Genomic DNA, 16,651 nt, shown 5'->3' on the forward strand with positions numbered 1-16,651 from the left:
TCTCTTAATGCTGCCTGTCTCTTCCATTGGCAGCCTTTGCCGCTTTTACATCAGAGTGCTTTTGACATATTCTAGCCAGCACTACATTCCGTGCAGAGCTCACCCCTATTCCAATTGACAAGATCATCGTGGGCCCATATCGCTACTGCCTCTTTAATGATCAAGTCTCAGAACTCATTCATCTCATGCAACACCTCTGTCTGTTCAAAACAAAAAATATGACATTTGTTGAGGCTGTGCTCTGCCACTGCAAATTTGTTCATTTGGCTGAGGTCAATGCTTCACACATGTTCTGAGGGGCAGTATGAAATACACTGTTGCATCTGGCCAATATATTGCTCACCATATTTGCAACTGATGCTGTAGACTCCAGGTATCCATAGTTATAGATTGTCTTTCATTGAGCCAAGGATATTTTTGATTTTAGTCAATGAGCAGAAAATGGATTCAGTGATGCTCTTCTTCAATATCATTGCAGTCTTGGCCATGGGTCGCCCAGCACATGGAAGAAACACAAGATGCTTTATGTCTTCTTCCTTCTTTCTACTGTGTGGCTGGAGAGCAAATCTTATCTGTGTCTCCAAGTCACTGTTCTTGCAAAGGGTTCCCTCAAATGCTGGAACATATTCCTTGCTGCATATGTCTTGTGCTCTGTGCACCAGGGTGCTGAAGGTGATGCGTCGGAAACTTGTCGAAACATTGTCACACATTGATGCCTTGACTCAGCTGATAACCTGAGAAGACTTCATCATAGATAAAGATGGTGTCTACACAGGAAGCTCTGATCAGTATTTTGGCCATGTACTATTCGACTGTTGTCCACTGCCACAGCCCAGCACACCTCCAGTACAGAAACAACAAAAAATAGCTCTGCCCATTGCCACCAGTAGCACCACTGTGGTGGCAATGGAACTGCTCTCATACAGGCTCCCAGATGTGTGTATGGGCTTTCAGATATTCACAATGGAGGATTCTTGACACCATCATTAGGTGGTGAGTGTACCTCTAACATTTGCCTCGATCAATCCATAGAAAACTTAAATCAGGATGACCAGATGAGGAATTGAGCCATCATGTTCCAGAGTCAGAGTTCAGTATGCTAACCACTGTGCGACCTCATTTGGTGCATCACATTGGTTGACATGTTGATCACCATGCATGGGGTAAGCGAAGCTCAGCATCTCACAAACTTATTCGGTTAATGCTGACTTGCTTCCGTGGTGATTTTTTGTTAGCTTGTTTAGAGACACTGAAAATGGTTAGTGAATTGATTGACTCATGATAAATATTTTCTCAATGACATTGTACAAACCTCATGGCAAGTGTTAGTTGACTTTAACTAAATGCCATATAAATGCTAGTGCCAATTGTCACATGTATATGTTCTGACATAGTTATGGCAATATGACTCATCTGGTAAAGCACCAATGATGATTGTTTTATAGTTGAAATCTAGATCTGCAATAAATTATGGCTTCTGCAACTGATTGCTGTCCTCCTGTACATTTGTTAGTTGATTGGCATAATAATGTTAACGTCAGTTACGACACAAAAATAATGACTTCAGATGCATGAGAAGTAGGGGAAAGTGTTGTACCTAGGTATGCTTTGCAGACTTTTGCCTCTTGCCAGCCCTGCAATAGCAGATTAATTTATTTTCTTATTCCATTCTTAAATGATGCTATTCACTTTTTATGTGCTGCTGGCTTTTTCTGAAATTACAAAAATTACTCTGGAAAATTAAAATTTTTACAAAGGAGAAAATTTGTTCCAAGGTACAACATAGTAATTTACAAGTGTTTCAATTGAGAAAACCTTTGCTTCTCAGTCACAGTCCCACTCAAAACACAACCATTTATATTGCAGTGTTAGTGGGATACTATGCATGGGACGCTAATTATGTAGTCCAGCTGCTGCTAGTCTCCAACCACTGGTATTAGGTGACACAGAATGTTGCAAGCAGTGCATTGCTTGTTCTCAGATGGCAACCACAAATGAGAATGGGTTACGATGTGCTTGATGCACAATGTGGCAATCCTCCTTTGTGGTGGTCAAACATGCCAACCAGAAACTTAATGACTAGTATGCCTCCCCTCATGTTCCCGTGTAGTCTGACATTGGGCCACTGTCACCTGTGAGTGCTCCAAAATTTGAATATTGCATTATTCAACCAGTTGGCCAAATGGAGATGCAAAATGATTCCCATGTCAAAAGCTGTCAGGGGGTGATAAGACTCTCACACATGAGTATACAGCATCTCCATGTTCTTCACTGTTTTCACCCTACACCTGACACTGTTCATGCCCCTTATACACCCTACCATGCCTAGTAACAACACTACACACAAAGAACACTAATGCATTCTGGTGATTGTTCCACCTTTCACAGAGAGTTTCAATTCTAATCTTTTACATACCTGCTGATGGTGTGCATGTACAGAGTTAAACTGGCATCCAACCATAACTTTTGGGTGTTTCACTTTTTTTGTTATACAGTGTATTAGCAAACAGTTGCAAATGTGCTAGGAATTCTGTCAGGTTCTGATGTCTTGTTTGAATCAAGTGGTCTTCATTGTTTTGCAATACCGAGAGTGCTTATTTTACCGTCTCTAATTTGTGCTAATGTGTGGCCCTCAGACATAGGTACAATGGTAACAACTTCATTTGTGAATGTATTTTTAGATGTGTATTTTAATATTTCAGAATGTACCAGACACCTCAAACTACTACCACATGGTTGGAATATTTTTATCCAACTGAATACAGGTTATCTCAGAATCTCGTAATGGGTAGTAGAAAAGTCCCTTTATTAATCTAAGTTCACCAACTTCAGATTCTTTTGTCCAAATGAATTAACATTTGGATTTATTTTGGGCTTCCCTAGACCAAATGTTTCTACCTGTTGCTATAAACTTCTCACCTTCTGGGGAGTCTTCTATGTCTTTTGATGCATGTTCCAGGTGTGCACTGATACTCTTTGAGTGAGGCTAGTTGTGTTTACCATTTCTGCCAGTCTCTAAAAAGGACCAAGAATGATTCCATATCATAGGTGACAGGCATTGTTTATCTCACTGACCGCTTCCTGCCTTGTTCATTGCATATGGGATGGTCTCATCCACTTCTTGGGAAACACACTCAGTGTGTCTGCGACTAGCAGCCCTTTCTTTTCCCTGTAGCTACTCAAGTCTCAACAAAGGGGCCACATTTCAATCGAGGTAATTAGAGTACAGATGCTGTTTCACCTTATCAGGTAATGGTAATAGTTCAAAGCTATTTGTTATATGGTTGGAGCTAGTCTTTTGACCATCTTTTAGCTACATACAGCTCTAGCTCTGGGTATGACCCACCAGTCACCATCAAGTGGTTTCTTGATGCTAGATTTAGGACTCTGTGAACCACTTGGGCAGCAGGAGTAACTGGCAAGCTACATTGCTTATGAGACTATCCTACCACAGCACCACAAATGCTGTTTGCAGCAGGCATACAAAGCCTGTCAACAACTGCCAATGCAACTTCCAGCTGTCTATGGGCAGCAAACAACACATTAATCAAGATTCTGCAACACCTGAATCAAGATCCCACAACGCTAACAATCCCTAACTATTATCCACTGCTGTAAACTACACTCAAACTTAGATCTTCCTAAAACAAAAACTAGGAGAGAAATTGATAATACTAAACTTATGGTAGAGCTAATTGTAAACTATTGACTGTTTACTTCCACAAAGTTGTAAGTAAAAACAATACTATGCATAATATACAAACTTCATACCATACCTGCTGCAAGTGACCATAACAAGACAGCTAACTTATGCTTGTTTTTTGAGATACAGCACACTTCTCAGTAAATTGTAAATCTTCCAACTCCTTAGCCAAAGAAGCTAATCCCACTTAATTTCATCGCTACACTGAAGAGACACACCAACAAAACACTTAAAATCTATTACCATGTTCAAGTCAGTACTTGAATCTGTAGCCTCCAGCTTACAAACCAGCAACACTACACTAGAGAGGTGTATATTGTACATAAGACTTTTAGACATTTCAACATAACTTGGTTTATGCTAGGATGACTTTATTTGTGAATTGAGGTGGAGCAGGTGAATTTCTTCTCACAGCCCTGGAGGGAAACCTCTGCTAAAACCATGGCTGGGGTGGAAGTGGTGCTTTAGCTGTCTCACCAACTGCATTGGTCATCAGTACAAGCACTTAACAAGTTATGCAACTGCAGCATGGGTGTCGTCATCATCACTAGATTGCCTTCTTGGTGCACACAAGCTCTCCCACTCTTCTGCTACTGATGGTGCATTCACTGCTTGTAGCTGTAGCAGTTTGGAAATGGTGCCCCAGTATCATTTGTAGATCCCTATATGCTGCATGCTGCGCCATCACAGGGCATAGTTGCTGGCAGTTCAAGTTGTGATAGATGATGCTATCCTTTGCTCCCTCTACAAATGCTCTGATTTGACGCCTGCACATTCTGTAGCAGCTTGACAGGCAAACTCCTTAGTTGCTGGCAACTGGAAACTTCTGTTGTTCAACCTCCTGCAGCAAGATTTCTTTCCATTGAGTGCCTATTCATGTAGTGATATGATTGCAACCAAATCTGTGGTATGTACCTTCCTTAGCTGTGGCTGCAGCATGCACCAGGATGAAGGATATAGATGGGATTGGCTCTGCAGTGCTTAGCAATGAAGTCCAGTGGATATGCAATGGTAGGGGCTTCACCCTGACCTGTATTCCTTGCATTACAGTGATCAGGTATAGGTCTGCTGCACCCTCTTTCTCATGAATAGTTGCCTGTACATGAGAATGACTCCCACTGCACTGATTAGTGTCTTCTCTCACCACAGAGAGTTACAAAACAATATTGGCTGTACCAGGACTTTTCATTCTTGTTATTTATCTATTATTTACATTCCCTCAATAGGGAGTGGGCTAGAGATGGCCGTATTTCCACTCTTAAGTCTTTGATGTATACTGTACAATTAGTTGATGAGGCATAGAAAAAAATTGTTGTTGATAGTAATAATTTGCATATGAATGAATACAGCCTGTGTTTAAATTATTGATAACAGGTTATAATGTAATATTTAAATGAAAACCTTCAGTCTTTGAATAAAAATATTAAAATGCATGAAAATTCATTGATGAGAGTAAAAATGGTGGTCTGAAGTTTGATGGGATGACATTTATGATTTTCAGTACTGGTAATATTATCTGGGTAAGGGCTTCAGAGGCACACGAGGCTGAAGAGGAGGTGATTTGAAAAATCAATGTGGAGTGATTACTGAGAATGGTCAAGAGACAGTATGTAGGTGTTAAGAGATGGGAAGGATTGCAGGTATGCAGGGAAAGGATGGCTTGGAGCCTTTGCTTGGAATGGAAGAGGTAGGGTAAGCTATAGTCGATAGGATGGGAACATTTCAGTAACTATTTTATGGTATGTTAGGAGAAGGTGGTTGAAATCACCCTGGCCAAAGGCATGGAGAGTTTATATGAGATAAGATTTAGTTTTGATCCTTTTCATCCATAGTGATCCGCAGGAATAAAATGTTTGTCAGACTGCAGAAATTTGCTTAAATACAGATTTATGTAGTTTGCCTTTCATAGTAGCTCTTCTCTGCAACATAAAATGAGTTGCTAAATAGACATAAGTAATTTATTGTATACTGAGACATGACTTTCTTCTCCAAAAACAACCCCCCCCCCCTCCCCACACACATACACATACATGAACAGAGAGAGAGAGAGAGAGAGAGATTGAAATTCACTATGATCATTCAGACTTTATAGTTCTAATGGTTTTATTATTAATAATAGTAATAATTTCATGTGGCTCAATGGCTTGGTGCAGGTGTTTCTCACCTACCCTAGTAATCCTGCCTGGGAAATGAGACCTACAGTTTAACATGGGATCTGTATCATGTGTCGTTCCTGGTGGAACTTCACATCATTGAGAGGGGAAAGTTAGGTTAAAGGCAGGTTGAAAAATCCATGGCCTGACCAGGGTTCAACCTCCTAACCTTTCAGTTTCCAGCCAAGTGCTTAATTGCTAGACCAGCAGGCCTGACCTTTCACATTAATATGATTGTAAGTGAGTTGCTTCTTGGAGTCACATTTATTCTTATTCTTGTTTGATTTGATGTATAGAAAACGGAACTAATCCACTGTTGTAGCTTGATATGAACATTTCTAGGCTGGACATTACTATTAATAGCTCATTTCTTGGAACTATGCTTATTTCTATAGATATTTAAACTTAACATTTCTAGCTGCTGACACTCTTTCCCACCAGGTTTGTTCACACTATTAACTGAACCCTTTGAAAGGGGTCACATTTCTATTCTTTGTTTACTTACTCACATAACAGAAGGCCTACAGATAAACATTTCACTAAAACTGTTTTTATGGCAAAACCTATGCAAAGATTTGAAAATACATGTCCCCTAATCATGACATTTCAGTCAAGTGGTTTAAAAGCAGTTGATGAACAGTCAGGGACAAATTTGATGTACATCAAGAAAAGATCCTATCTCATAACATACATGAAGTAGTTGCTCTATTGTGCAAAACAAAGTAACACACATTAACTCAGTAAATCTGGTAATTATTACATTTATTATGATTACAGTTCATTCATTGTGCTTATGATACATTCTAGCCACTACAATAAAAGCAGAATTTCATATCAATGATTGATTGCAAATGTGAATAATGTGTTCATTACCAGTTACTCCTTGCAGCATAGTAAAATTTCTTTAATTTTATTTCAAACTAACAGGTGCCTTTGGTGGATCCCTATCATCCCTGAGAGCAGATGAATTGGGCACTGTTGTAATTAAAGAAGCTCTGCGCAGAGCTGAAATTGAGCCTGATAAAATACCAGGTGTCTGTGAAGTAGTTATGGGACAGGTGAGCATATATCCATGGATATTCATTGTATGATTCTTTGAAAAGTGTAACTTCATTGTACTGTGGACCATTTTGCCAAGTACTTCACCTGTGCTTCCATACATACATAATGGTCTAGTTAAAGAAAGCACAATAAAATATAAAAAACAAACATAATAGTAACAGGGGAGGCAGAACTCTATAAAAAACTGAAAGAACTTTAATATTTTTGTCAGAGACAGCAACTAAGTACTTCTGCGTCAGATAACAGGTAATGTCCGCACATATGCATGCCATACATGTATTCGCATGTTAACATCCCTGATGTTGCGATAAACGGTAGTGCATATCTAATGCTTTCCTAACTCTTCTGAGCTGTTTGGTGTTTCAGCAGATATTTCAAATTTAATTTTTTTGCAATGTCTACATCGAGTCAGCTCAAACAAATATTAATCATCATGTGACACTCAGTGTTATGAGAAACATTGGGTTGTTTCTCTTTACAAACAATAGGCTCTTAAACTGAATTTTATGAACCCGTTCAATTGAGCAGTGCCAGTTTCATATATTGTGATATCCTGTTTGATATCTGTTTATTAGTTGATTTTTATCAACACAGAAAATAACCAGTACTACAACAATGAATGGAGATATTAATGTGTTAGGTATGTGGAAACTGGAAAATCTGGCCATTTTGAAAAAAAATATAATGAAAGTGATACTCTACTAGGTTGTATTGGTGTTTTAGCTTTAAATTGGTCCCTAATCCAGTGAATAACAACACCATACACAGAGAAATGAATAAACATTTTTTCACCATGTCTCCCTTCACGACTTGCCCCATTTCATATACCATCTCATGCAGTGCCATGTCAGTCATCACGATGCAACACCACGACTCAGTTATTCCTCAAATACTGGTTATTATTCATGCTTCTCTGTCCCTGTTATCACATTTAACTAAACTGAATGTAGTACTTGACTACTGCATGATCATTCTACAGAATGGACACATGAAATTCAACTTTTAAAATACGTTTTGTGCATATCAAAAAATGATTGACATTTTCGCTTGAGATGGATATCCTATAAAACATATGATGAGTAGTATTTGTTTGCATTGACACTGTCTACACACTGCAGAAAGGGAATTGCAAATAAGTACATAAACACCAGAGAAAATGCACCTGACCACTCTCAGAAGAGACATCTGATGCATGTGATTTTCAGACAAAATGCACAGTTAAAATAGCCAACAGTTTATCATAAATAATTCTAGAAATAGCAGCATTTGCTCTTCTTTAAGTTTAGTAAATACTTTACAACTATAGATCAAGAGTCTGTTAGAATTTATACTGCAGTGTAGCATTATAATATTTTTTCCAGTGCAGGAAGCTACGTTTCTCTGTATTCACAATGATAAATCATGACTTGATAGTTCACAATGCTACAAGAAAATGTTTTTGATGTGTGATTGGTTTAGTACCTCACTAATTTTAAACCTGTATGTCAAGGTTCTGGCAGCTGGGCAAGGTCAGAATCCTGCTCGCCAAGCAGCACTCCGTGCAGGATTACCATATACTGTCCCAGCAACCACTGTCAACATGATGTGTGGTTCTGGAATAAGGTAGATGACATTCATTAACCACTAGTATTTTTCACTGATATTCATTCCTTTTTCATTCATTTGTACAATTTTGTTACAGAGCTGTTGTTGACGGATACCTGAGCATAAGAAACGGTGATGCACAATTAGCAGTGTGTGGTGGACAGGAATCAATGAGCCAGACACCTCATGTAGTCAATATGAGAAAAGGACTGAAGGTGGGAGATACATCCCTACGTGACACCATATTATGTGATGGTCTCACAGATGCATTTTATGATATACACATGGGAGAAACTGGTAAGTGAGATTCTGAAGGGTACTAGATGTAGATCACAGAGAATAGTTTGAGCTTTCATTTTAGAATGTCATTCAGTTAGGTAGTTAGTTAGTTAGTTTCATGTTTCAAGGATCATTTGCATGATAAATTGAAAAGACTTGGAACAAATCATTTTAGATTCACATAGCAAATTCATTTGTAAATATGGCTATTTACACATTTCAATAACAGAAATTATTCTATGGAATAGAAGGAGTTGTCAAGGAGAAACTTTTCCAGTTTATTTTCAAATTTTACTTTGCTGCCTGACAGACATTTTATATCACTGGATAAGGTATTAAAAATTTTAGTTGCTGCATTATGCACCCTTTTTGGGCTAAAGACAACATTACTGTGGAGTAATGAATGTCATTTTTCCTTCTGGTATCATAATTATGTACATTTTTGCTCCTTTTGAACTGGATTATTTACAACAAATTTAATGATGGAATAAATATACTGTGAAGCAGTAATCAGAATGCCCAGCTCCTTAAACAGATTTCTACAAAATGGTAGTGGGTAAGCACAACATATTATTGTTACAAATAGTTTTGGAGTAAGGAAGACTTTCTTTCTTAAAGATGAGTTACCCCAGAACATTATTTCATATGACATTATGTCAGCTTACTGATTTGTTTCTCCCCAACATTTGCATGTAAATGTGGATGACCAAAGTTGTTTTAGGAGTTCCAAAATGAGCGTTTTCCAGTTTAAATTCTCATCAGTATGGACACTTAAGAATTTTGAAGTTTCCATCCTATTTATTATTTCCTCATCATGTGTTACACTTATCATCGGTGTGGTAGCCATAGATATGCAGAAGTTAATATGTTGTATCTTTTAAATTGAGGGTGACACCATTTGCAGAAAATAAGTCAATGTTGCTTTGGAGAACCTTGTTTATAATTGCTTCTGTTTCTGTACGTATGCTTGGATTGATTACAATACTAGTGTCATCTGTGAAAAGAACTAATTCTGGTTGTTGTATATGAGACAGAAAATCACTTACATATGCGAGGAAGAATAGTGGACTGAGCCCTGGGGACACATGATTTCCTCCCTGTCAGAAGATATGATATGATATTACCCATTGGTTGGCTACACCATCAGTCCCACCACACTGTGCTGATGTCCCAGTGCATTCATACACTTAACACCACAATAACAACTCAGTGGAGACACTAGGACATCAGCACAATGTGATATATGTTTTATAATTGTGGTATTTTATGTTTGCTACCTGTTACATGCAACATCACAATGTTACTTGCAAGCCCGTAAAGATCAAGATTTGATGATGACAGCACAGATCTGTTGAAACTAGTAATCAATAAAAAGATTTACAGGCAATCTTAGTGTACCTGATATTTCAGAATAATATAACAATTCAGATGGTCCCAGCTGTTGACACAATGTCAAACATATATGAGGTTGGGAGTTATTGACATCTGTCCTATCACTTTTCTCAGGGAGGGGTTTTACAACATCATATTTCAGTCTTGCTGGTGAAATGTCTTAAGTTAATAATGCATTACATATTTCAGATGTGATAGGGCTTCTTATATGGGAGCAAATCTTTTGTATTCTATTGGAAACACAGTCAAAACCAGATGAGTTTTTATTTTTGAGAGAATATATAATTTTCTTGATTTCAAAAGGATACATTTATATGACTGAATTTTATGAATGTCGCTTTTTCAACATACTGCTGTGATTTTTCTTTCGAGCTGATTGTTCCTATACATTCCACTATGTGTAAGAAATAACTATTAGATATATTTGCTACACATGACTCATCATTTATAGTCCTTCCATTCAGTTCAATAGTGATGTTCTGTGGCTGGTTGTCATGTCTCTTGTTTCACTACATTCCATGTAGTCTTAAGTTGATTTCCGACATTATATGCTTGTGCACCTAGTATTTATAGGGTAAGGGAGAGTGAAATCAGTTGTTTATTATGAACACACTGTGAGTGCAAAATGGACACTTACAGAGAGCAAAATACAACTATGAGGATAGCAAATTAAAATGCTGATCATTCGAATTGCAATGATAGGAAGAATAGCATGTAACAAAGTTTTATGCAGTTTGCATATATTGTGTCATAAGAAGGTAAATTATTAAATTTGTACATGGTTTGGGGATACACAATTACAGTATTTAGAACACAGAGCTGCCATGTCTGACAACAGTGATGGCTCTAACCTGGCAGGGCATCACGTCCAGCTGAGCTTGGATGGCACATACTGGTTAATCACTCTTCCTACTTCGACTCTGTGCCAGAGTTCATCAATAGAGCGGCTGGAGAATGGTGTCATGCCACTCACTCAGAAATCTGTGACTGGATGTTTTCAATGAACAAGGGACATGGAGAATGTGCTGGCCAAGGCAACAGTCAAACACCCTCTATATTGAGATAGGTCAGAACAGCATGAGCAACATGAGATCTTACATTATATTGTTGAAAAGCAATACCATGGAGACCTCAGAAGCAGGATACAATGATCACCATTAACACATCAGCAATGTAATGGCTGCTGTTCAAATTACTGACTGTGTGAATGAGAAATGATTGTGTCGTGCACCCCAAGGAATGCCACACCATAAAATTAGCTGCTGGGCCCATATCCTGTTGACACATTCAACCTCACAATGTTCATTCTCCTTGAAGCCTCTAAACATGTCACACATGGAAATTTCCACAGTGATGCTGTGCACAGATATGGGGCTCATACAAAAAGATGACACGGTGCCTCTTCTGTGTCCAGCATTGTCAATGGGTGCACCACTGTTGGCCCTGAGAAAGGTTGGTGAACATTTGTCAGGAACACAGCTGAGGGTTGCTAAGCAGTTCCTGCACCTCATTCCAAAAAATAGCTGTAGTCAGTGCTAGGAGAACTTAATGTAGTGGACGCTTCTTCCTATAGTTTCAGTGCAGTGCTGTCCCACCACATGTCAGGTGGGCTGTAAGAACCAACAGCATATGCTTTGAGACTGGCAGTGGCCCTAGACAACTGTTTCACCAATAGCCCATACTTCAAGGCTGGCAAAGGGGTCAGACATTAATTTTGATGCCTATACTGAGGTTTTCCACTAGATCAAGTCACCACTTGCTGCTGCTTCGAGAGGCCATTTCATTGTTGATATTATGTGTCACAAATACAGTGATTAAGGTAACATCCAGCAAAATATATACATTTTTGCATGTGATAGTATCTTCATATATCAGTATTCTTTGAAATGCATGTTTTGTATTAGTTAGCTCCAAAGAAGGGCATTTTCTGAAAGCTCATCAACAATTTCAGTTTGTTTATGTGCCTTTCAAATGCTCTGTGCCTCATATATATGGTGGGTGGTTACCTTTACTCTTCTTAATACTTGCATTTGCAGTATCTTTTAGTTCTGCAAATATTTTCTGTGAAGTAGAAAGTTTCTACATTTAGATGTTAGTGTGTGCACTCATTTCTGGAAGTACTGTTATAAATGAGCATCCTGGTATAGTGTATGAGTTACTGTGAGTCATGCTCTGCTGAGTGGAACCCTTACCATGACTTTAATGATGACATCTGTAAGAAACTTATTCAAGTATATGTAAAACAATACTGTTCAGTGTGAGAAAGGTATAATAATTTATGCACAAAAATAAATGCATTATTACTTTCCTATCATGTTCTACATTAGTATTTGTGCATTACAGTGGAAAGAATTGCTGACAAAGAAGGAATTACTCGTGAACAGCAAGATGAATTAGCTCTCGAATCTCAGCGTCGAGTTGCCAAAGCTCAGCAGGGAGGATATTTTGATAAGGAAATGGTACCAGTTCCTATTGAAAGTTCAAATGGGAAAAAATTAGTATCAATTGATGAACATCCTAGGAATGATCTGAAGATTGAGGACTTGCAGAAACTGAAACCAGCATTTCGAAAGGTAGCACTGCTATTGAATCTCTCTAGCTTAAAATTTACTTATTCCATTAACATCTATGTTGTGTAAATACTTTGTACATATATAGAAATCCACACAAGATTATAACATAATTATCTTTTATTTATAATTTTTTGTGGCTGGCTGTTGGGAATTTTTTGAGTCATTGAGGATATATCAATGTTAAATTGCACATAACAGTAAGAATATAAAATTAATTTTACAATATCTAAATTTTAGAGGTGTTTAAACACTAACAAACCTCAGAAATTGTTGATAGAATCAGAATGGAGAGCATACATAACTATACATGACCAAAACCGTACAACGTATTTGCAAGTCACTGACTACATACGTCTAGGAGAAGATAACTGATTTTTCTTCAGAATAAGAAATGTGGCCAAAATGTAACCAGATTTAATTATTAATGAACATTTAAGTATTTCTATACATTTCATATAGGTACTTTTTGAAGTGATGCTCTCACACTATTTCATCGTTTATAGAACCCTCTTAATTGGAAGATAGATGTATACAGATTGTACATAACACAGGAAGATATTCATGTTACTTATAGAGACAGGATTTCGATCTAAAGCTTTACAATGCTACTATTCAAAATCATAGTGTTTTAATTTATATTATTCAAACATGCATAATGTCAGCCCCCTTAGCTGAGTGGTCAGCGCAGCTGACTGCCATGCAGAGGGCCCAGGTCTGATTCCTAATACTACAAGGATTTTTCATTGGTGAGAGGACTATAATGGGGTTTACTGAGCTTTGTGATGTCAACTGAGGAGCTACTTGAGTGAGTAGTGTAAGTCCCAGGTCACAAAAACTGCAACAGCTGGGAAAGCGGGATGCTGACCCCACAGTCCTCGATACATGTATAACATCTTGTGATTTCTATTAGTTTGTTTATTAGAACAAATGCTAAGTAATAATACCACTGATAACAACTAATCAATTGTCAACAAATTTAAGCTGTTACATTGTATTACTTTCTACATTTACTACAGGGTGGAACTGTCACAGTTGGTAATGCTACTGGTATAAATGATGGAGCCGCAGCATTAGTCTTGATGACGAAAGAGCTTGCCTCAAAAAGAGGCTTAAAACCATTGGCAAAGATTGTAGGATGGTCACAAGGTGGTCTTGACCCACAGTACATGGGCATGGGACCAGTACCAGCTATTACATCACTTGTAAGTCACATACACATTATCACTTTTGTTCTAATAATAAATAATTAATTTGGGCTTATGATTCAGTGTAACAGCACTCTCTCTCACTCTTTCCCCTATCTCCACTCCTTCCATCTGTACAGTGCATGATCACAAATCATATTCCATATATCTTAATGTGGATTTCATTCAACACCTTTTACTTTTCCATTGCAAATTCAAAGAGCATTGTATCAGAAGTTATTCTCTTTCAAGGACTCAAAGAAATCTGCAGGGCATTCCCTTTCCTACTGAAGCAGGGTTTGACCTGTGCTCTGAACTTTACAGTACATATCACTGTTTGCAGTTATGTTGACCCACAAGAAGTCAAAGCACTGCCTGTCTTGTAAGTCATTGGGAAGTCTAATACTAGTCAAACTCAACTGATTGGTAGCTATATGAATTCTATGACATATTACATTTAGTCAGTAAGTTATCTCCATCATCATTCTACATAAACTGCATTGTTTCCCCGTATCACCAGTGCTCATTGTTTCTTCAAGATTGATATTTCAGAAGCATGTTTCCAGCCCCCACTTGATGAGCATTTACAAGCATTTATGTTCATTAATATACCATTCTGGTTACATCATAATCACCAAATACCTTTCAGAATTTCAACTGCATCTACCATTTTCAACATTATCCAAACTACCTGGAAAACACTATTGTTTCAATAAAACTTCAATAGATATGCAATCACATGACCATGTTATACTGACTGGAATTTCAGCCACTGTTGCAAGTTATATCATAGATTACCATGGTAAAGGACACTTGCAACAATGGCCAAAATCTTTATCTATGCAAACTGCTGGACATTAAAATACTGTGCATAATTTAAGAGTCAAGGGGACCACTCACCAAATAGCAGGAGCACTAAGTTGTTGACAGGCACACACAGAGGTGAATGGTCTCCTTTCTCCTAAACTATTTACATTCTGCCAAAATTTTCTTTATTATATTTATACTGCCTAGTGACTTCTTCCACCCTAAACCTTGAGTCATTCATCCTTCATTACTATCTTATAATTTGCTTCTACTTTGTCTCTCCCATATCATCCATCCACATCTTTCACTACATGCTCCTTCTTGCCTTTGTTACACATATACATTAACAACTCTTTCCAGTGTGGTCATGCTAGACTTTTGAGACACCCTGTAGCACTGGTTGCAGCAGTTTTGCTGGCACCTCATGCTATCCTACAAACCACCCATCAACCACATCACAGTTAAAACACTTTCCTAGCAACAAAACCATTACATTTCATCTCCAAATCAAACCATCTCTCCTCAGCCATTACACCTTTATGAATTTTACATCTTTCCTTTCTTTCCTGCATGAAGAAATACCCTCACATTACAGAACCATCCTACTGCCATAAGCACAATTTCTTCCAGCCTTTGAACTCCCCAAATAAATGCCTTGTTAGCCAGTTACATTTACAGCCACCTAACACTTGCATTCATCTATTTCACATTTTCTAACAACATTCCATCCCAAATGGACCCCTACTCCATCTGTCTGCATCAGTTACGAAAAGTATCCCTATCCCTAGCTAAAACCCAGCTCCAAATCATATTTCTTAAATGCTGCCTAAGCCATGGAACCCTCCTTCCCCCCCCCCCACCCCACCCCCCACCCTTCCCCCCACCCCCCACCCCAATGGCATAGTCACAAAAATTCCCTATTCTGGATCCCATCCCTCCTTTCACAATGACCTTCACCTGTGCACGTTCTGCCTCCCCATAACTCACAAAACCTGGTACTGTAGAAACACGTCTCCTACGGGTATCCCAGAACTGCCTCTTTTACCTCTGCGAGATACACTGTGGAATCCTAGCTACATACAAGTCCATAAATTATCCAACCTGTTGACATCCTACTTCTGTCTTGAAGCACTGCTGTCCATCAACACACATCCTACTCTCAGAAAACCTCCTAACCAACTCTAATAGCATCCAGACCCTGCCTGGCTGATGTTTTCATTTTACCGTATACTCCAAGACTCCCTCCTAATACTCCCTGAAATCCAGAACCCAAACAAACCCGAAACACTGTTGTTAACCTTGCAACCAAAGTTCTCAATCCTACAAAAGTTCAGTACTATCCAAATGCCTCATCTTCAGCCCCACACCCAAGTTCTTAATGCTGCACTCATAAAAGACCTACTCTCCTTATCCCTGGCCCCTTCAAAGTTCATACCAGCATTCAACCATGATCCCCCACCCACCAAACCAACCTCTGGTCACCTTCTAGGAATTTCCTACCTACGACTTGGCCTCGCCATCATTCCCCAGGTCCATTCCCAAGAACACAAACTTCTCAACAGAAAGGACAACCATTCAAAACCTCCAAACATGCCCTAATTTAATCATCCTACCTGTGGACAGAAACTCCAACACTGTTGTGATGGACCACAGTGACTACCTGACAGCATACTTCTCTCAACTGTCTGAGTTCTCTACCTACAAGCTTTGCCATAGTGATCCCAGTCCAGAAGTTCAATATAGTCTTCAGTCCCTATTGAAATCCTTAGGCCCACCCCAGAATTTCTCCTGAGTTCATCTTCCTTCTCACCCCAACAATGCCCCATACACCCACCTTCTACATGCTCCCCAAAATTCACAAAACCCAACAATCCTGGACACCACATTGTCTGTGGTTTTTGTGCCTCCATGGAA

The 16,651-nt window shown here is 38.6% G+C and overlaps 1 protein-coding gene across 1 annotated transcript in view; it reads left to right on the forward strand.

The window, feature by feature from the left end:
- LOC126183900 (acetyl-CoA acetyltransferase, cytosolic-like) overlaps nt 1–16,651 on the forward strand; it is a 65,069-nt gene that overhangs the window by 36,428 nt on the left and 11,990 nt on the right. The window contains exons 2-6 of the mRNA XM_049926238.1: nt 6,784–6,914; nt 8,408–8,520; nt 8,600–8,799; nt 12,517–12,746; nt 13,763–13,948. Of these exons, the coding sequence (XP_049782195.1) occupies nt 6,784–6,914; nt 8,408–8,520; nt 8,600–8,799; nt 12,517–12,746; nt 13,763–13,948 (860 nt within the window). The remainder of the gene's footprint in view (nt 1–6,783; nt 6,915–8,407; nt 8,521–8,599; nt 8,800–12,516; nt 12,747–13,762; nt 13,949–16,651) is intronic.

The sequence above is a fragment of the Schistocerca cancellata genome, chromosome 4, assembly GCF_023864275.1.
Source record: "Schistocerca cancellata isolate TAMUIC-IGC-003103 chromosome 4, iqSchCanc2.1, whole genome shotgun sequence".
Taxonomy (NCBI): domain Eukaryota; kingdom Metazoa; phylum Arthropoda; class Insecta; order Orthoptera; family Acrididae; genus Schistocerca; species Schistocerca cancellata.